The 23,082-nt window shown below is 34.7% G+C and overlaps 2 protein-coding genes across 2 annotated transcripts; one reads left to right on the top strand and one right to left on the bottom strand.

Moving 5' to 3' along the window:
- Positions 1–234: 234 nt before the first annotated feature.
- LOC140050360 (sushi domain-containing protein 2-like) lies at positions 235–15,148 on the bottom strand. The gene is made up of 18 exons (XM_072095517.1): positions 14,985–15,148; positions 11,800–11,921; positions 11,266–11,571; positions 10,678–10,827; positions 10,350–10,518; positions 9,737–9,991; positions 7,399–7,729; positions 6,727–6,987; positions 6,353–6,621; positions 6,106–6,243; positions 5,774–5,965; positions 5,430–5,630; positions 4,909–5,157; positions 4,377–4,547; positions 3,765–3,939; positions 3,361–3,576; positions 2,565–2,617; positions 235–2,469 (listed from the first exon to the last, which is right to left on the bottom strand). Exons 1-18 carry the CDS (start codon positions 15,064–15,066, stop codon positions 2,435–2,437), a joined length of 3,375 nt encoding a protein of 1,124 aa, XP_071951618.1. The 5' UTR covers positions 15,067–15,148; the 3' UTR covers positions 235–2,434.
- Positions 15,149–18,593: 3,445 nt separating this feature from the next.
- Positions 18,594–21,519, top strand: LOC140049910 (sulfotransferase 1E1-like). Its single transcript, XM_072094863.1, has 6 exons — positions 18,594–18,771; positions 19,302–19,537; positions 19,831–19,957; positions 20,328–20,422; positions 20,748–20,922; positions 21,392–21,519. Exons 1-6 carry the CDS (start codon positions 18,594–18,596, stop codon positions 21,517–21,519), a joined length of 939 nt encoding a protein of 312 aa, XP_071950964.1.
- Positions 21,520–23,082: the final 1,563 nt, after the last annotated feature.

Below are 23,082 nucleotides of genomic sequence, written 5' to 3' on the forward strand. Positions count from 1 at the left end.
TATAATTCCTTCACTTGCACTGATGAAGGGCTAGTGTTGCCCGAAAGCTCTGCTAACTTTTCTGGCTGTTTACTTTATCGTTTTGATTTAGCTTTTCGCTTTTTATTTTTGTATCTCCATTGAGATCCAGCCACTGATACCCACAGCATTGTCATTTTTTTCAGTAATTTGCCTTTGGATATATATATATATATAAATCAAAGAGCTGCATAGGCAGGATATAGAAAAAAATCAAGATCAAATAAGTTAAAACTGCCTCAATATAAGTTTATTTTTACGACATGTTTCGGGCATAGCCCACCACTCTACATATATATATATATATATATGTATATATATGTAGAGTACTGTTGAGCTGTCAGTGTCAGTAAATAAAATTTAATTATGCAATGAATTGAAAATCTCAGTTGTGCATTGTTTAAATGAAAAAAAAAACATTTATTTGCAAAAATATGTGAGTAGTCGTGCACAATTGTATATTTTTAAAAGAATCATAGAAAAAAATTATTGAAACTTAAATGATTAGCACCTAGATAATAATTTTCATCAACTTTATCACAATAATCATTATTTCTTTGTTCAATTCATTACATAAACATTTTTAAAATCTACAATCAGAAAAAAAAAATGGTAAAAAAATGTAAACCATACTAAAAGGTTGAAATCATCAATATGTTGAATAAAAAGTGCATAAACTTGATATTAATAATAAAAGTATATAATATTAATAATACATTTGCCATACAAAAGATAATATTGAAATGATTTAATATTATTGCTCTTAAGTTTAGTCACCATATAACTACTAACTTATGCATTTTGTGTACTAATTACTAATTAAGCATTAAGCTCCGTCTATACTATCAAACTTTGTGACAAAAAAATGTGATGTGCCCATATATGAACATGATGTCATATCACTATCATATTTGGGCACATCACACTTTTTTTGTCAAACTAGTTTGTTAGGTGTAGACAAAGCTTAGTTTATTCAATGTGTATCATTGTATATCATTAGTTGTCTATCCTATTCATTGAGTAAAGCTATCTACACTATCAAACTTTATGTGACAAAAAATGTGATGTGCCCATATATGGACATGATGATGTCATATCACTACCATATTTGGGCATATCACTACCATATTTAGGCACATTTTTTGTCAAACTAGTTTGATAGTGTAGACAGAGCTTTAGGTTCAGAACCTCTAATTATACCCAATTCACATGTACAAAAAACTTACAAAATGTTACCTTGATAAAAACATGTGAAAAAATATAAAAATGACATTCTCAAAACAATTTGAATCTTCACAGGTCTAAGTAGCAGCAAGGCATATAAAGCTCTGTCTACACTATCAAACTTTATGTGACAAAAAATGTGATGTGCCCATATATGGACATGATGATGTCATATTAATACCATATTTGGGCACACACTGTTTAGTATAACAGTTTTATTCTACACTGTACATAAAGCTGTCTACATCCATATATGGACACAATGATGTCAAACTAGTTTGATAGTGTGGCCAGAGCCTAAAGATTACATCAATCTAAACACAGCAGTATAATTGTTATGCACGCATTTAATTTTAATAGTATGCTGCATGCTCAACTAGATCATATGTTCTGAAATGTTTCTTATACTACATTGCACCTTTTATAAACCATGTTTGCTATTTACATTATTTATGAATTTATCTGATTTTCAAAGTAATGCGCAGTTTAAAGACACACATACTGTATTTATCATTAAACATGTCTATTATCAAACCACACAAGATACTATTATACCTGATGATGATGATGATTTGGATATAAGGCAGTGGAGATGAGACAGATAAGAAAGATAAATGGAGCTGGTAGTGCCCTTTCACGTGACCATGGTTTTGACATATATACAACACTACCTTTGTCAATGTTCACCAAATTGTATAAATGGGTACCAGATGCAGATTCATTTTTAAATTAAGGGCAATGGAGGGTAAGAGTGTGGGATGGGGTGCAGGGCCCAAAAACTTCACCCAAGCTTTTGCAATGTAATTCTTAAAAGTTAATTGGGGTCGGGATACACCTATCGGTCAAGCTAATGTTGGATGATTTCTACCAACACACCACCCTACTAATTCCGCAACTAAGTACACATATTTACAACAGTACAGGATAAATTATTTAAAGATAAATGCATGTTATTCTATAATGCAATTAATATCATTATTAATTAAGCTTATACATTACGTTATTTTCTTGTACAATATACAATATTATGTATGTAATATAAAATGTACACAAGCATCATAATTTAAACGTAAATATATTATTATACAATGTAATATAATATTACTGTTAATACATATAATATAATATAAAATAATTTGTAATAAAATATATATTATGCACATGATTGTCAATAAGTTGTCAGTGAGTTGTCTTACTCAATCAGTTCCCTCTCTGCTTGATAATGTCCTGAAGTAAAACAAAAAAAAAGAAATATATTTTAAAATATGGTAAACAAGAATCAGTAAACAATAGATTGTAAACAAGTATTTAAAGTAACTTACTCTTAATAGCAGTAATTTCATCTTCTGAATCTGAATCTAAATGTTTTGCTGATCTGTAAAAAGATAACAAAATATTGAATGAATTGTGTATAATTAATCTCTTTTAACCTACATAAAGCTCTGTCTACACTATCAAACTTTATGTGAAAAAAAGTGTGATGTGCCCAAATATAGTAGTGATATGACGTCATCGTCACCATATATGGGCACATCACACTTGGTTGTCACATAAAGTTTGATAGAGTGAACAGAGCTTTAGGGTCTGTTCGGTTTCGATCCAAGTCGGCCCTAAACCGTCTCGGCCAAAGTCAAGTCGGCCTCAAGTCAAGTCGGCCTCAAGTCAACTCGGCCTCAAGTCAACTCGGCCTCACGTCAACTCGGCCAAAAAATAATCGGTCAACTCGGCCCCGTTGAAGTATGGAACGCAAAAAGTGCAAATGAAGGGGATTGATAAAATAATATTTCTTCACAATTTTTTAACTATAAATAATTCTGACTTTTAATGAATATTAATATTTAGACAATAATATATTTAGCAAAAAAAATAGAAATGATTTCACCAACATTCCTTTATTAATACGTTTAATAAAATTTCAAATTGCACAATTGAAAACAATTCGTAGCTGCGCCTCCCTGCGCCTTTGGCAGCTTTTTCGATATCTACAACTGTTACGTGTTTTCACTGACTGGGGGATTCCCCTTTTTTTAAAACGCAAATCATGGACAATATATCCATATTGACTTGCTCATTTATTATGCGCATAATTAAGTTATTATTGATGGACCGTAAACTTACTCTTTCTTTAAGTCTGGCTCTTCATCATCAATGCCCTTAGAAGGTCTAGCACCATTTCTCACTGACATGTAATCGTTGTCTATTCCCTTCTTCTTATTGTTGTCCAACGAGTACTCAGGATTGGACGTTGAGCAGATTGGTACAACCATACTATTTCTCGGAACTTCTGGTGGTGTCGGAGCCTCGTTGTCATATTCTGAGACTGGTATTACAGTACTATAACACAAATTTAATAATTAAACTTTTTAATAATTATTAATATATACATCTATTTTGAAATCTTTATAAATCTATTTCTTAGTGGAAATTGCCTTAGTGTGACTCACATTTTTGGCTCTCTGAAAAACCTGAGCCCTCTCATGTATACAAACAAAAATCATGCAATAGACACACTGCAAACTTACCTAGGGCCCCTCTCGTGTGTAGGGTCCATTTCAATATCTTCTTTATGTTTACTTGCTTTGCGGATTCTACAGTACATTATTAACAAAATTAAAAAGATAATCACAAATAGTGTCAAGGCTACAATTATTAGTGGAAAGATGAATTCCGATCTTGTCACACTCTCAGCTTCAGGGCCTGCAAAAGAAAAAAACAACAAGTACTTAATAACATATCAATTAATTAAGCCGTGTATGTAATATGCAATACTTTGCGATTTCATATTTTTTATAATAGTTTATAGACTTGAAAGGCATTCAGAGAGTGCAAACCTCTGCCTAGGCATATGAAAATTGAATGACGTGTTCCCATATAGCTATGAAACCATCCTTTAAAATCTTATGAAAATCAGGCAATAACGTTTTGAGTAATCTTGCTAACAATAGAACGAAACAAACACACCCGATTGACTACATAACATCGCCATTCTGGTGGATGTAATACATTTCTTCTTTCAACTTTATTCACATCATACATAAACAGTATAATATGTGAAAAGGAGCCAAGACGTTCGACGGTATAGTAAAAATATTATTGTAGAGAAAATTCAATGTAGCAGCCAATCAAAGACTCACCCTGGCAGTATGTTTCATTCCCAGACCATGTCCCGTTGATACAGGTACGAGTCACAGAACCTTCAAGTGTGTGACCTTCTGGGCATGTAAAAGACACACTTTTACCAGACAAATACATTGTGCCTGTCTTAGTGCCACCAGCTGGTGCATCTAGCCTTGTACAGGCGACAACTGTAAGAGGATTGAATTTTCAAGAAATTTGGTTGGTCCACTTAAAAATGGAAATTCGTTTTGCTTGGCATAATTAAGACAATAAAAAAAAAAAAAAATACATCAAATTTAAAGAACCCAGTTCATTATTCAAGATGAGTAGGGGGTTACCCTGGTGAACTGGTTTACAAATAGCACCTATCAAATTTGTGTTTACTATTGGTAATCCCTGGACACATTATGGTCTAAATACATAAAATAAATATTATTTTAAGCATAGTGCAATATTAGAAATGAATAATTCCTGGATAATATAATATATCATACATAACGTTAAAAAAATATAGTTTTAATTTGTGGAGTAATTCATCTTCCAACTCACCATCTGTCGTATCGTTATCTGTATTATCGTAATCTTCTTCTGCTTCTCGCGTTCCTTTCCCGACGTTTGGATCGCCTGTTTTTTGATAGTCGTAAGCGCAAGCCATGCTTCCCATGCACAGCTCTGTAATCTTATCTTCAGGGATGGTGGATGGTATAGTTGAGATGGGAACAAAACCGGGTTGATTGTAAGTTGTGTAGTTAGACAATGCTTCATAGTGGAAATATGATTCAGACGCGGCAATAAGAACTGGAGGGAAAAAGAGGAAAACATTCTTATACTGTATACTCTTTGTTTAAATTCTAAAGCTCTGTTTACACTATGAAATTAGTTTGACAAAAAAAGTGTGATGTTCCCAAATGTGGTAGTGATATGATGTCATCGTATCCATATATAGGCACATCACATTTGTTGTCACATAAAGTTTGATAGTGTAGACAGAGCCTTAGTTTATGATAATTTGTGGAACATTGCTTGGAATAATATATCTTAATATACATTCAAATCTTATTTGCACTTACATTCTGCAGCTGTTTTGTTATCATCATCAGGGTTATCATTCCACGATCCTAGCAGACCGGTCGTATCGTACTTAAAGTTTGCTGGTGCTAAGACTAACAGCGCCATCGCAGTTGTGTTTGTATGAACTGTGACCTCGGCTGATATGCCATTGTCATATTGAATAAGGATTTTAGACGGAGTAGTGGAAGACACAGTAACTCCTGAAAACATTAAAAAATAAATTTAACCTGAATCCTACAAAGGTCATTATTCTAAAATACAGTAGTCCTAGGAATACAGATTGTGTCAAAGTTCAAAGTTCGTACAGTAGAATACTTTTAACATTACTAAATAACATAAGTACCATTTAACCTCCACCATGAGCCTACTGAGAAATCGATCAATCGCCATTCTTCCATTTGTCCCTCCTCCCATACCATTAAGTCCATAGTTCGACGTTCACTGAGCACAACTTGAACGTACGTGGTGGATGCTGCATACCTTACAACAAACGCGGTCAAAGATGTTCCAACTGTTCCTGGTTCAGTAGAAGTAGCTGCATTCGATGAGAACATGTGAAAATTATTTGTATTAATTTTGTTTAAATAAATAACAACCGGTCCTTTCAATTACAAAATGCCTGATAATTTCAAAAATAAAATATAAATTTGATCTAAAAGTTATAAAGTAACTTACTGTTGAAAGGTTGAAGGCGGCCTTGAATTTCAAACTCCGATACAACGTCGGTTCGTAGTAAAGTAAACTCTCCAAGTTCGTTAAATGGAAACCTGGCGTCATCAAATGATATGATATGCGGCTCACCAAAGATGCTCGCTGAATTAGAGAAAAAATGCGCAAATATAAGACACCACAAAAAAAGAGATGTAGATGTGAACTAAACAGGGACTAACATTTTCATATGTAATAAAATGACCAAAATTACCTGGTTCAGGTGTGTCGTATGTAAGACACTGATCATACGGCCTCTTATCTATGTATCTATCACACTCACTATCTGCCCTCACACAGCACTGACTCCATGGGATTGTATCCCATAGGAAATTAGACAGGAAAGGAATATCTCCCGCTTGCTGATACGGGGAAGCACCGGCATGGTGACGGAGTTGATGACTGCCACCGGATGAAAAGTCTTTGAGATGAAGAAGGTAACCATCTGTGTTGTAGCAACAACGATTTCCAAAGCCATTCGCACTGCAAAATAAAAATGATTTGTTTTTAATATTAAATTTGTTTTCCATTTGTAAGATCCTTAAACAACAATTCACCAAATATATGTAATGAAATTCTTCAACTTACCTTGGGATACGGGCTCTAACACAGTGAGCTGCATCAGGCCTAGTGGCACAATTGCCTTCCATCGTTGACCCTACTTTACAGAAGGGGTCAGCATCATACCATGTAGTGTCTGCTAATGCCTGTGTCAGAGTACAAGGGCAAGGGGGTATGTCGTTGGATGGCTCTACCACATCAGCTGTCATGGACCACTCTCTACACCAAGACACTGCACTATCTGCATTGCTTGGATTGATATTTAAAGGTAAACTCCACATGCTAGGCCTAAAAAAAGAAATATAAACATGATTTTTCTTTAATATAAAAATACATATTTCTGTATATTGTACTGCATAAGTTTGGTTTATATATTGATTTACAATTCATGAACATTTATTTAGATAAAATAAAATAAAATAAATTAAAAAACTAAAATCAAAAGAGGGTAAATACACATTTTTACACTAAGGTCAAACACCCTATTAAGGATATAATTTGTTGGGTTCATTAAGGGGTTACTGTATAAAGCTCTGTCTACACTATCAAACTTTACGTGATAAAAAAATTAGATGTGTCCATATATGGACATGATGATGTCATAACAGGACCCTATTTGGGCAAACCACTCTATTATAGGGCACATCACACTTTTTTGTCACATAAAGTAAAGAGCTTAAGGGTGAAATTTTCACGTACTTTAATTCTGCAGAAGGCACGTCAGAATACTCTTCTATCAGTAATAGTCCAACATCAAAATCATCAAGTGACAACGATGTTAAATCCAGCTGATAGCCATCTTGTGTTAGCGGGATGTTTATAGCGACTGTCACCAGCTTCGCCAACGTGATGTCATCACCTGTATTCCTACGTAATGAGTTTCTCTCCTGGTACGTAACCAGACTAAGATCCACACGAATATCAGCGGGAACTGAATCTATGTTCGGGAAATTTTCCTTCGGCCAAGAAATGTCTAACATATCACCACTGGAGGTAAATGTAATAGGAGGAGGTATTTGGTCGATACTCACTAAAAAGATAATGATTTCAAATTAGATATGTTGATGGATGTAATTTATATAGAGTATATAAATTGAAAGGCATAGAGAAACTAATAAACTACCTTCATAATACACTAAATATTTATTTTTAAATACAAATAGGATAAGGATAACTAGATCTACCATTGATTTCATTCACTGTGTAATTCTCAAAGATGGCAATCCAATTCATAAGACACTCTACAAAGTCTTAAGCTCTGTCTACACTGTCAAACTTTATGTGACAACAAAATATGATGTGCCCATATATGGACATGATGATGTTATATCACTACCATATTCGGCCATATCACACTTTTTTGTCAAACTAGTTTCATAGTGTAGACAAAGCTTTATATAAAAGGACTTTTATTTTGATTAGCAATACTTTCTTGCACTGATCAAATATTTAAATATCTATGAGGAAATAATAATATTTCTACCTAGTTCCTTTTAGGTTTATTTCTATACTTGAAAAGTAAATAGTATTGTCAAATAAAATATTATTTTTGTTCACAGTTGTGTCATTGAAATAATAAAGTCAAATTGAGGTATAAATGAAGCACAATGATTTCAACTCAAAATCATAATAGCATGAAAAAACCAAAAGATATTTTGATATAAAGAATCCTTGTATGTTTATTCAAAACAAGTGTGGTAAATTCCAATCTATAAAACTACTTATTATATAAATCAATTAAACTACAAAGAGCATACTGTGTGTTATTCGTTGGTTGATCAACAAACCATTTATATAATATACCGACAGATGCCCCTGAGCTAAATAACAATGAATAAAATGTTATCACACAAGTGCATCTAAAAATTGTTATTATATCACCAGTAGATTTATTTTAATAGAAGATTGATGATGAATAAAGAATATTGGAAATTTGAAAATTTGCCCCAAAATAGGATACGTTTTCTTAAATAAATAACCTGCTTCAATAAAAAATCAGAATAAGTTTGCATTTCCTTGCTGTGCCCCTGAGCATGTCCATGGAAATTAAGGAATATAAAGAGATGCATTAATAATGCATGTACAGTTACAGACAGTACTGGGTTTAAGCCAACAATAACATTCAAGTAAACTTATAAAAGCTAAATGAAGATAAATATTGCCTTGAACTTAAAGCCCCATTCCCTACGTTTTTTAGATCTAATTTAAGATCACAAACTATATTTAATGTAAAAATAATACTATATGGTCCTATTGCGATAACTTTTTTCGTCTTTAAACGGTTAAAAATGTGAAAAATAAGTCGATTCTAATAATTATAGCGGCCCGCTATAAATCCCAAAATGCATTGCGCGCGGATGGATATTTTTGTTTTTCACCTGTAATTCGCCCACTTTTCGATCGATCGTGAGGCCAAAACAAATGGAAGACTCCTAACTTTTCAGCGAAAATACCGGGTTTTCCCCAATTTGTATCAACGGAGTCTGGCAAAAATAGAAAGACAATTAATGCAGCAACTATACAACGTCAGGCTAGGTATATAGGTAGCGTACGATGTTCGTACGTTACCGATGTTTACCAGCTAGGCCTACAAAACTAAGCCTAGCTAGGCTAGGCCTAAGACCGTCCACGAGAGGTCGATCGCCGCGAGCTACTTAGGTAGTGCACTGTTTCTCACTTTTTATCATAATTTACCATAAAACGTACATTTAAGACAAGGAATGACAAGGTTTAATGTTTTTAAAGTGATATATAATTATGTATTATTTTCCAAAAAACGTCCAAAATTGCAGGGAAGGGGTCTTTAAGACAACATAAACTAAGTTTCTAAACCAAATATACTAAATAAAATAACAAACTTTTTTGATTTTGCAAATTGCGAATGTCTACAGATTTAAATATAGGGGCACATTCTTGGCTTACCTCCAAAATGCTGTCACCTAGCAATGTACTGTACTGTATGGTAACTTTAGGTAAGAATGAAGTATTGTTAAAAAAATTACCGAAAAACTCATTCTTAAATAAAGTTTGAACTTACCAGAGGTGACAGAGCCGGTGTATAGGTAAGTGTTACCACCGTCAACAGACAGCGACACAGCCATATCCCCGACCTTCAAAGTGGTAGGCATTATACAAGTGACCGTGAACGGCGTATCGATATTGAAACTTGTCGGTATCATCACGCCATCAATCATGCAGTTGATATCCTGTGCCTCGTCATAGCACGGACCTGACACGTACAGAACATCGCCCCCTAGCATGCTGACTACTTTCGGGCTGACTGACAATTCATCTGTAAGAAGGAGAGATTAAAGTAGATCCCATGGAATGTCTGAAATTGTTATATTTAAAGATATATTATCCCCTAACAAAATATTTTTTTTCACATCTTTTGTTAATATGCCATTTTATTGTCACATAATAGTTATTCACTTTGACCAAAAACTGGATCGAAAAAAAAAAATTATTTCAATGAAAAAAATGTAATCTAAAGCAAAAATATTTAAATTGTCTGTCAGACAATGGTTTTTGGTTAAAATTAAACGTTTTTTTTGTCTTTTTATAAGTGAAAGAATATTATTTTTTTTTCCAGTGTTTTTTCAAGCGAATAACTGCAATTTTTTTTAAATACAGGGTAATATATCACTTACCATTTACATTATCATAGCATCCACCAGGCTTGATGTCTGTTAAGTCAACTCTGAACATCCATCGTCCCTCTCTATCTATGTTTGACGTCTCGTTAATCTTGAGAATGTCGTTAGTACGAGACCCCTCAACTGAGTAGAAATTAAGACCATTACCTGCGTTAAATCCAACCTACAAGAAGAAGAATTCACAATTACACCCACAATCTATCAAGTTTTAATAAATTAAAATATATATTTTAATTTTAATAACAGTAAACACTCAAGATGGAGCTCTATAAACTGATTATGTTTTAGTGAGCTTGCTTTCAAATAAAAATTGAAAATTAACCTGGGCTGCAACAGATTCATTGCCCTGTGCGAGTCCATTGCTGCTCCCGTAGCTTGACCATCCCGTCGTCCACTCAAGAACACCATAATTAAAAATCACAAATGACAGCACACCGTCTGTGATAAGCACCGTTTGAAATGTATTGTATCTCTGGAAAAACAAAGCAGATAATAAAGTGTTAAATATGAAAATGTAATCTAAATCTTCAAATTTGGTGCAGTGCCAGGCTTCATCATCATCATCCGTTACGCTATTCGTCTTGGGTAGACATTGCGTACGCTAATCGTTTCCATGACTCTCTTTCGGTGGTCTGATGGTCTGTCATTAATTTTGCGAGGCTTGGAGTTTTAATTTAATCACATATGTAATAAGAAACAACATTTGAATTTCTTGGTTTGTCTTACTTTCTTTAGGATCTAAAATGGGAATCCGCAGCAAGGACTATCTATAACTTGATTTCTCCCTACTTTTACAGTTGTTTTAAAAATACTCTTAATTTGTTGCTTACTTGTTTTCTATTTTGTTTATGTTAAAAGAAAATAAATGTTGAATTGAATTGAATACTAAAATACATTATTTGTAACTTACATTTGCTTGGCCGCTAACCACGTAAAATGGCACCTTCTCCCATGTTGCTATAAATAGCCATTTAGTTGTGAACCTTTTCAATCCTAGCTCACCCCCAAACAATCTCAGAACTTCACTCGTTGCCCGGTCAAATAATTCCTGGTCGTTTGTAACTTCTCGAAAATAAACATGACCTTCATTTACACGACTAATATCAACATCTGCCCAGTAGGGCGCAATCAAGCGCCTGTTATCGTCCAATGGAAACGAATCGGCCTCGTATAACTTAACAAGTTTTAAAAATGATAGTATTCCATTATCATTTACCTGAAAAGGAAAAAAAAGTTTAAAGAGGTATAAATTTTTAAAAACATTATTTTACTACTGATCTTGATTGTGTAATTTTTTTTCCCAGGCTGAGTTGTTTTTTTGTATATTGAGTTTCCGTATTCGTTCTTGTAACTTTGTTGATGTTGAATAGTTTGATGCTCTTTGGGCTGCAATAGTCATAATATTTTATGTTGAATATAAAATATACCGAAATATAAAACTTACAAATAGTGATCTATGATTTGAGTCAAAATATGGGAAAACTCTAGCAAGTTGCACCTCTATTCCAATATCATCTTCTCTTGGAAGCTGTTGATCTGTTGAATTGCCATATGGATAAAATAAATCTGAAAATGAAGTGCAAACAATTTTAAACTGATGCCAAGAAGCAGAGCCGCAGAGGTTGTTACCCTACCCAAAGTAACTAGGCTATGTCTCTTATCTAGACTAGTCCTATCCTCCCTAAGACTTGTCCTAACTTTCTTGCTAGCTAGGGTAGGGGGCATAGTCCGCCCTACCTGCTCCTCCTCTAGCCTAGTTATTTAGTGCTATCCTATGCCTGGCCTAAGCTACACTAGCTAGATGATAGGTATTTAAATTATTAAGAATAAACATTTCCTAGGCCCTACTTATAACATTGCAAATCAGAGACAATTCTAGATTCTACACAAGCCAATTATATTAGTTTTTCTGTACTTTTTAATGAAACTTTTAACACACTTTTTAAACTTCGCACATATTCTTCTTGCTTACGTACCTCTTAACAATAACTTTATGAAGGGCGACCTCTCTATCGTCACATTTTTATGTTCCCCTCTCTAAAAGTCATTTGAAAGTTTTCCTTTGTTCTCCGTATTTTTGTTTAAAATTATCATTTTACCAAAAGAGTATTGAATTCGAAATAAATTGTTATAAGTTTAAATATTATAGTCTGAATATAACATGGGCTTCATTCCTAATTGTCACAATTTCCGGATGTAAAGGCCTGATTTAAATAATGTGAAACTAAACAATAGGCCTACACGATTACACGTGCAATATTTCAATTAACCAGTGTTCATATGATTGTATCATATTTATTATCATTCTTCATCACCGTATTATTCATTCGGTTAATCAAACTTCCTGGTTTTAAAAAGTCGGTTTTAATGTTAGTACTCTCTGATTCCGGTTCAGAATAACTTAAACTAGCCGTCACACAAAAATTGAAATATTGACTGTAGTTTTAGGCTCAGAGAGATCTTTGCTGTATTCTGAACTACTTGCAATGCCCCAAATGTAGGCTTTAAATAAACATGGCCAATTAGTTCTATTCTTAGCACATGCTAAGCAGGCGATACCCAGTTTGTTTGCTTTGTTATTGGGAAAGCCTAGAACACTCCCGCCCAGAGTCAATATTTGTTGTTGAAAACCAGATGGTTGTGTAAGGCCAGGTTACGCATTATTACTCATCAACGCTATGTCATATAATAGCATCCACCATGCCATATATAGCAGCCAACATGCCATATATAGCATCCACCATGCCTTATAGCATCCAACATGCCTTATAGCATCCAACATGCCTTATATAGCATCCAACATGCCTTATATAGCATGCCTTATATAGCATCCAACGGTCTAATATAGCATACATCAGCCATATATAGTAAATATCATGCCATAGTAAATACCATTCCATATATAGCAGCCATCATATCCTATATTATATAACACTTATATAAATTCCTGTCATTTGATTGGACGAATGTGGGTCACATGGCGTGCAATAGTACGCACTATTCAACGATCGTTAAATAGTACTTTTTGAAACATTTTTGTTTGTTATTTAGATGTTATATAAAACAAATAATGAATGTTTTGTATTCGTGTAATGGTACAAATAATGGCACTTGGTGAATGATGAAAGGTTATATCAACTCGGCTTTGCCTCGTTGATATAACCTTTCATCATTCACCTCGTGCCATTATTTGTACCATTGCACTCATAAACATTCATTATTTGCATACTATATAGTAAATACCATGTCATACATAGCAACTACATATAATCCTACTAAAAGTAAAATTCTATTTGAAAATGTATTCCAACAAAATGAAGCGGTCATCACCATAACAACAGATGTAGTGACTTACAATATTACATAATGTATTAATAATCATAATTTTAATCAAGAAAGATGTATCACTATATTTGATGAGGTGTTACTATTGAATATAGCTTTGTACTTTAATCATCATTATACCGTATGTTATGAACAATACAGGACCCACAGCTGAGTTTTACCATGGAGTAATTACTCCATGGTTTTACAGTATAACTTAGCCATCACCGTTGTACTTGACTGCCGCACTTGAATTTTTAATAGTCCGAGATTATTGATTTGCATCGTATATAGAAATCATAATGATAATATTAATTGATTTTGACAGGTGTGGAAATATTAATATTTGTTTTCATGTTGTTTTCACAGAAATTGTATAACATATTATTTAAACACAGAGCTGTGTACTAACATTTCGATAGTGTCTCTGCTCTATCACATTATATCACTCTACTAAAGCATTGTTGGGTTCGTGTGAACAGAGGTCACAGTCATTTTGATAGTGTCTCTATCACATTATATCACTCTACTAAAGCATTGTTGCGTTCGTGTGAACAGAGGTCACAATTATTTTGATAGTGTCTCTATCATATTATAGCACTCTAAACCATTGATGAATTCGTGTAAACAGAGGACACAAACATTTGATTAGAAAACCGGTATATCATACACGAATAGGTAAAATTGTGTGTGTGTGTAGTGTAAATAAGTGTATAGAGTATATACACTTGAATGAAAGTGACCACCAATGGTCATACGATAGAACCACTCTGTTATATTCAAAGGTAGAACCCATATAAATTGAACACTCTCCCATGACGGAGTAACGTAATAATGTGGACAAATTGTGTTGGGTCCTAATATACTACTGTATTTGAACATAAGATATCTGTATTTGAACATAATAGATCTGTATTTGAACATAATAGATCTGTAGATAATATGCATTATCAACACAACTAGGTCTATTAATAGTACGGTGCTACTAGAGGTTCAGAAACTGATGCTATTCCGTCCTACCATGGTGAGGGTAAGCAAATTAGTTTGGGACCTGGTACCATAACCCATGGAGGACTATACAGTTAGCACGTCCCATATCAACAAGTAGATGACTCTAGCCAGTATCCCGAATGTACTTACTCTCGAATACTTTTTTAGATCTTATAAATGTACAGTTAACACAATTTATTTATCTCATCCTGTAGATAAATTGATATCTATCGAATTATCTTAATGTCGTTGTGTACTGTATATTAGTATGTAATTCGTGGAGCAGAGAATGAATTGTAATCATAAAGCACTTACCGTCCGTTGCTAAAGACGACGTTGCTATAAATACTAAAACAGTATTTATTATTACTGAATACATTATCCGTTGATAGTCCATAATTATCAACAAATTCTACAGAATATAATAATTATTAACAAGCCCAGCAAAGTAAATTTTTGCCAGATAAATGTGCCGTGCCTGTCCGTCAACTGACTGGTGGAAAATATTATAGAAAATCGACTCTGTTATTGTCAGGTGCCGCAAACAGCCACAATACACACGCTCCATCGATTCTGAATAAAAACCTATCGCCCACAATAATACATGATATAAATATAGAAGAAAGGTTTGAATGAGTCATATGTCGAACAAAATGTGTTTCAATATTAGGTTACTAAATTTAATTGAGGGTCATGTTTTTAATGGCGTAAATTAAACATTAATGTTAGTGTTCCCTGTGTTTTGGCGCACTATTGGTTACTGGCTATTTGATGTGCCGTATGGACTGAACGCTTATGATTAGGCCTACATGATACAAGTATATGCATATACTGTATTACATCTCGTTTGTTAGATTGAATAGGAGCCACGTACAGGCATGTACGCTCAACTAATAAACTGTATACACATTAGTGACGTCATTTTTCTTCAAAAGAACTTGGTTAAACATGCTAAAGCCCTTAAAAGTACAAGGCGTCCTTTTACCAGCTGCTGAACTGATAGATTGACGCGATGCGTCAAAAACGCGAACTACGTCAAACGCGCAAATACTGGGTTAAAAAAGCGCGAACGAGCAAACTCAACAATTTGAAAAAAAGAAAGATGTCTACAATGGTTTATGTTAATGACATTTTCGAAACCAATTATGGCATTTAGGCCTATAATATTAAGTATGTTATTATACATTTAATCATGACATTACGTAGCTGTAACAATCACGATTGAGTATACCACCAATATTTATACAAGGTTGACATAACAATTGTGCACATATGATATTTAATTCATGTGTTAACAAAATCAAAATAATTTAATTATATTTAAAAGAAAATGATGTAGAGCGCCGTTTAAGCTTGTGTTCACACTCTGAAGCAACGCACTATGAAGTACGCATCCAATTACAAGCGGCAGTTCGAATCTATCGCGTCGAAACTTGACTGTGTTGCGCTTACGTTACGTCCTTGCGTTTCATCCTAGTGGGGTCGGAAGCTTTAACTCGACAATGATAGTGGTTGATTTTTCACTTTCAATGAAATTCAACCTGTTAAAATTATTCACTTGTCCATATATAGGCTTAAAACAGAATAGAAAAGAATAAGTCATTGTTTTCAAGTTTATTAAACCGTTGTTATTGTCAAACTACATTCCATACTTATGATTGAGCCAATTCAGCCTTTGAATTGTGGTATTAATACGTACACAAACGCGTGAGTGTATTGCGGAAGACCCCCGATACGCTTGGACGAATTGGTAACGGTCAGGTGAACATATTGCGGTTAATCAAAGTTAAATAAATATATCACAAAGTAGTGCCGATGTATAGAGGGCAATATTCGCACCTAATCCTACCGTCTATCTACAAACGTAATAAAGTTCCGAGTGTACAATCAATTCAACAATACAACGATAAATAGTAAACAGCTGTAGCACTATTTCGATATAAGTTAAGATATTGCCCCATTGAATAAAAATCTCGTTTTAAAAATGTGTTCTTGAATATTGAATACAAAAAAGTTGAACCAATTTTGCGGAAGTGAATAACTTTATTAAAACTACAAAATGGTCTATTCAACAGTAGTCTTCTTTAACACCAAACATTATTTACTACCAGCTTTATAAGTGCAGAAAATGATTTATATTTTGCTATAATGGTAAACACTTCAGCTGCTGAACAAACGATTTTAAAGCTTGAACGCAACGCAAGAAAGTAAGCAGCGCATCGCGCGGTAATTTGACCAATCACGATGTGATCCAAAACTGTGATTGGTCAACTCAGTGAGTTGCGCTCCGTCACTGCGTTGCATCCAAGTCTACTAAAGCTTGGTTCCCACTAGAGACGCAACGCAAGGACGTAACGCAACATTAGTGATTTGTCATTGGTCAACTCACTCGTCAATACGTCACATCCTGTACGAACATAAGGTGAACGTACAGTTAGTCAATAATTATACTGAACCCTTGTTTATATCATTAATATTAGTTTGTGTATGCGGCGGAAAACAAATGAGTATTAGGCCTACTTATCTTATCATCCGGGGTTACGTACGCTGATATAGGCATATAAAAGAGCAAAGAAGTGAGCAGTTATTGGTCTGTAGTCGTCGTAGTCGTTGGGTAAACTGATAAAATATCACAGATAATCAAAGATCTAAGCCATTGGACTAGTCTTCATAGTTAAAGGTAAGTCTTTTTCAGTTTTTTCTTTTCTAAAATCATAATTTTGTAATGATTATTTCCATCTTTTTTAAACGGATAATTGTTTAATACTGCCATATAAGGCTTAGGAGTTATTGTTGTACTTTGGATTCAACAATACAGCAATGTATAACAGAGATAATAGTGATTTTTCTTGATTCAGAAAATGAATGTCCTATGGATATTTTATAGTAATACACTGTATGCTTACAAAAAAAGTTCTTTAATTTTGGAAATTTCCAATAAGATTGTTATCATAGGTTCTCGCAAATTGGACACTGGCAAAATTAAAGATACAGCTTGTAACTGGTAGGCCTACACGTCACATCGGTTTATTTCATTTTTCTAAAGCTCTGCCATTATCAAACTTTATGTGGCAAAAAATGTGATGTGCCCATATATGGACATGATGATTTCATATCACTACCATATTTAAGCATACCGCTACCATATTTGGGCACATCACACTTTTTTTTGTCAAACTAGTAGTACGGTATGAGTAGTTTGATAGTTTATTTTTACGAACATTCTGTGCTGCGCATACGGACGACTGAGGACTGACCGCCGGTATTTGTACGTGCGCGTCAACTTTGTGATGTCAATGACATGACCGTTTGAAGTTGCCATCTTGTTTGCGGTACGATTCGTTATCATTAATTCCATATATAACTATTGATAAAAGTAACGTATACTGCAAACAGTTTAGTATCATGCGATTCCAGTTTTAGCCGCTCCACCCAAAAACCTGCGGTCTATATTTGATTACATGCGACATTGGTTAGTTCTAAGGGGATGGACGCTGTGAGGTCATGGCCTTTAAAATAATAGTATAATCAATTCTGGATAACATGATAATTGTGTTTAAATTTGGATCAAACAAATATTCAATGATTGATTGATATGATATAGGTCAATTCAACAGTGAAAGATTTACTTTCTGGTGAACCGAGTTTTTTCCGTTGCAAAAATAAAAAAAAATTATTAACAGTCACGTATACCTGTAGTAGGCCTATACGGTATTCGAATGAAAATTCATAGAAAATCTAAAAATTACTTTATATGCCCACATTGAGGGTGAAAACAGTTCGCCAAGTAAAATCCAATAAATGTAATTGAAAACTAACTTATGCCACACGTAGTGGTTTATTGGTAAGCGAGTTTGAGTCGCGATTTAATGGAATTTTTGTTTGCTTTGTGTTTCAAGTTTTCAGTCCAAGTTTTCAATAACGATGTCCGAGAAGAAGTCAATGCCAGATTACAGTGACCTAGAGTTCAAGGCTGGGTCAGATGTCCACGTCTGGGACGGTGTCATCTACCCCTGGTTCGTACACGCCAAGACCCTGGATGCCATGGCGGATTTTAAAGTTCGCACCGATGATGTTTATGTCGTTTCATTTCCAAAATCAGGTAAATATAAAATATAACCCATTGAAGCACCACCGCTGTCAAAGGGAATCGTGATGAGTTAACTTTAGGGTGTGTATTATAACCAGACGTGTCTCGTTTGAAGGGCCTGTGTGTAAGTTAGTTACCATTACCAACAATTAAACTTAATATTGACTAAAATGTATCCACTTCATTTAGCTATATTCGGCTGACAAGAAGACTGGAGCATGCTCGTGGAAAGACTTAACATTAACTCTAGTCCTAGTACTAACGTTAATGCGCATGCTCCTGTTTTTGTGTTACCTGCTCTATTTGAACAATGACAAACTTCAATTTTACTTGTTTTATGTAAAGATAATTTCATTAAAGTTTTATCGTATCGTATCCTGTCCTCATTCTGACGGTTCAAATATACCTGAAGGATGGTGGATTTCGATCCTTGTGGAAGCTCATGAAACTTCGGTATTCGAGCTGAGACAACGAGTATTAATAAATTGTGGCACACAGTTCCAACTTTTCTTGATGGTTACCCAAATATTATTTCAATCCAGGCACAACATGGACACAGGAGATTGTGTCGCTGATCAAAAACAATGGTGAACCAGACAACACGATAAAAAACAAACACGTAGAAGAGCGCGTACCACATTTGGAAATGAGCACCGCAGTTCCCGGGACAATCTTGTATCCGCGCATTGCTGCGATGCCAGAAGACAAGCCTAGGCTCATCAAAAGTCATCTGTCGTACCAGCATATGCCAAAGGATTTCCTTGTCAAGAAACCAAAGGTAAGGTTCAACCATCAGTGTGGACGTCCGATAAGTTTTAAACGTAAATACACTTTTACTACCTGTACTACGTGCCATCGACCATCTATATAGTAATGTCACAGTGCGCCCCGTATTAGTAATGTCACAAAGTGCGCCCCAAATTAATAATGTCACAAAGTGCGCCCCGTATTAAGACTTGTCAATTCTACGTAGTAGGCCTACTCGGCCGGTGTAATAAGTGGGGTTGTTATCAAGGAATAGAACAACTATACCCGGTGCTGAATTTTTAAAGTTTTTTTATTCGTCCACAGATTGTGTATATTGCTAGAAACTACAAAGATGTTTCTGTGTCTGGCTACAGCTTTCTGCGCATGTACAAAGCGTTCGATATTGGTTCGTGGAAAGAATTTTGTGAAGGTATTCTGATGAGAGAAATGAGTGAGTAAAATATTATTATAAACATGGAGCTATACATTTTATAGACCCATGCTTTAAATTATAGTTCCGGCTATAAAATGTCTATTTTTATAATAAAATAGAAAAAATACGCCTCTTTAACACTAGGAAGTATTACTTTAAAAGGAGTTTTTAACAATGTTTGTTTTGCTTAATCGTTGTAAATCTTGGTTCCCACTAGGACGCAACGTAAGGATGTAGACGCAACGACCAATGACAAGCGACCGTTCGAATAATCCATCGGTTGTGATTGGTAAAATCCCTTACGTTGCGTTACGTCTCTAGTGAGAACCACGCATTAAAAAATGTTGGAAAATAAGTGGGATTATTTGTGGTTGTTCTGTCTTCACAGCGCCTTATGGTCCATGGGCAGCACACGTGTTAGGCTGGTGGCAACACAGACACGACGACAATGTTCTATTTTTAAAATACGAAGATTTGAAGAAGGTATTGTATGATAGGTCTTTGAAAATAATGTGTTCCCAAATTGATAGATTGAACGCAACCAACATATAGACAGCATCGTACGACGAGGCCCGACAAGTTGTCGGGAGAAATTAAACATGTTTAAAGTTCTTCTGACGACCTAAAATCTCAAGACTACTCGTCTTGTCGGGATTCAACTCAGACAGCACCGACGAGTCAAGACGTTTAGTCGTGCCTCGTCGTGTACGACGCTGTCTGAGTTGGTGAACATGGCAATCTAAACAAATAGTTTGCAAGAATGCGTGATGATTTGTTCATACAACCAAATCTGTTTTTTTGTTTGTAGGACTTGCGGGGTGGTATTGTTAGGATCGCAGACTTCTTGGGAAAGGACCTCTCAGACGATGCCATAACAAAGACGGTTGAACACTGCAGCTTTGAGACCATGAAGAAGAATCCCATGACAAACTTCACAGGGTTGGATGCATTTGATCACAAGGTGGCGCCGTTTATGAGGAAAGGTGAGTACTGTATGAATGTTAAATATAATATCTGGTTAATTGTACATAAATCAAATATTTGTAACAGAAATCAAGACGAAAAAACAAAATTCTGCTATAAAAACCTGGAAAACTTTTTTTTAGTAGTTATGTAGTTTAACCTAATGTAACAACATGTCTGATGACTCCCTAGAAGGTGAAAAAAGATGCTGGATAAATTTTGCTATAGCATGAAAATAAAAATATGAAGTTGAATAAAAATACCAGAAACGTAAAATCCATGTTATATTTTTCCCCGATATTGCGATATTTTCCCCCAATCTTCAATTTAATTTTGTGTTTCTTAATGTCAACCATTACAGAGCGGCTGAGCTTTGACTGTTGCTTTTTATCGTTTCACATTGACTGCACAGCAATATACACAAAAAAAAAACAAATGCTTATGATATATACAAAATATCACTGTATATAAAACTTTATTTGATGTTCATTTTACAACTTGCAGGTGGCACGGGAGACTGGAAGAATTGGTTCACAGTGGCACAGAATGAGACCATGACAAAATTGATCGACGAAAGACTTTATGGTACTGGCCTGGTGTTCGACTACGATCCATAGACACTAGCCACACACAGGAGTATTAATAGGTACTTGGTCCGAATGCAAACAATACGTTGATTATTACCCAGAGTGTGAAACAATGAAACGGTAATAAATATGATTCGTCAGTTTGGCAACGTTTTAAACATGTGGAAAACATGTGGACAATATGTGAACAACATGCAGACAATTTTAGATATAACGTTACAGGAAAAAGTAAACATTTCAATAGAGAGTATATGAAATAAAAACTTGTTATTAATGAACTACGGTTTCTCTTGTTGATATCATAATCTCTAAAAAGTTTAAATTGAAATGTAGTTTGATACTAAGTTTTATAACGAAGTTAGTTTGGTCCCAGTAAAACAAAATTGTGCAGAGAGGAGAATTATATAAACTGCGCTCGACACAAACACGTCTGACTTACTCCATTAGGAACACACCTTAGCAATGATAGCAAAAATAACACAATTGAGTTAAGCATAACATATTTTATTTCATGATAAATACAGTAAAAACTCTAGCAGCATCAACAAATAAAGGCGGCAAAATGTACTGGGTTTGACGCTTATCACAGAAAACATGTATAATTTGTTCTGGGTACACACATACAATCCGAGCATAATTATAGTTTAACTAGATTTCTAAAAGCACCACTAATAAACAACAATAAACCAATATAAGGCCAACAGTTGCTTGGAAGTACAATACAGTACTGAAACATTTATAACAGTTATAGCCACGACCAGTTGTAGCCACGACCAGTTGTAACCCCAAACCAGTTGTAGCCACAACCAGTTGTTGCCACGACCAGTTATAGCCACAACCAGTTATAACCACAACCAGTTATAGCCACAACCAGTCTGGCCACACCAGTTATAGCCACAAACAGTTATAGCCACAACCAGTTATAGCCACAACCAGTTATAGGAACAACCAGTTATAGCCACGACCAGTTATAGCCACGACCAGTTATAGCCACGACCAGTTATAGCCACGACCAGTTATAGCCACAACCAGTTATAGCCACGACCAGTTATAGCCACAAACGGTTATAGCCACGACCAGTTATAGCCACAACCAGTTATAGGAACAACCAGTTATGGCCACGACCAGTTATAGCCACGACCAGTTATAGCCACAACCAGTTATAGGAACAACCAGTTATGGCCACGACCAGTTATAGCCACGACAGTACACAAGGTATAAGCCCATCTCCGAACCTTGCCGAAAAAAAAACCCCAATAAATAATGGGATTAATCGAGGGTGAGTTTATAGCATGTGTTAGCACGGTCAACTTTTAAATTCCTGTCTTGTATCACATGGTCTAAGAATGTTCAAAAGTATCTAAAAGTATCATTCACCTATGATTTTACCCACAATTCATCTGATTTCCTGACTCCGCCTCCTTCACCTGTACTCAAGTTTTTGTGATAAAACATCCCATACATTTCATTTAGTATTCCATTATCATACGGTTTACATTTAAATACATTTTTATCTATAAAATATTTTCACACAATTGGCATATCTTTACTAAAGACCTACAACAAGAATATGGAAGCAGGGAAGAGAATGTA

Source organism: Antedon mediterranea, chromosome 5, assembly GCF_964355755.1.
Source record: "Antedon mediterranea chromosome 5, ecAntMedi1.1, whole genome shotgun sequence".
Lineage (NCBI taxonomy): Eukaryota > Metazoa > Echinodermata > Crinoidea > Comatulida > Antedonidae > Antedon > Antedon mediterranea.

Bases quoted from the DNA above. Each gene is read 5' to 3' on its own strand.
- LOC140049910 (XM_072094863.1), top strand. From the start codon at position 18,594: ATGTCCGAGAAGAAGTCAATGCCAGATTACAGTGACCTAGAGTTCAAG. The intron at 18,772-19,301 runs GTAAATATAAAA...ATTTCAATCCAG, and splicing joins CGTTTCATTTCCAAAATCAG to GCACAACATGGACACAGGAG. The intron at 20,423-20,747 runs GTATTGTATGAT...TTTTGTTTGTAG, and splicing joins AATACGAAGATTTGAAGAAG to GACTTGCGGGGTGGTATTGT.
- LOC140050360 (XM_072095517.1), bottom strand. From the start codon at position 15,066: ATGGACTATCAACGGATAATGTATTCAGTAATAATAAATACTGTTTTA. The intron at 5,966-6,105 runs GTAAGTTACTTT...CATCGAATGCAG, and splicing joins CCGCCTTCAACCTTTCAACA to CTACTTCTACTGAACCAGGA. The intron at 4,548-4,908 runs GTGAGTTGGAAG...ATCCTCTTACAG, and splicing joins AGATAACGATACGACAGATG to TTGTCGCCTGTACAAGGCTA.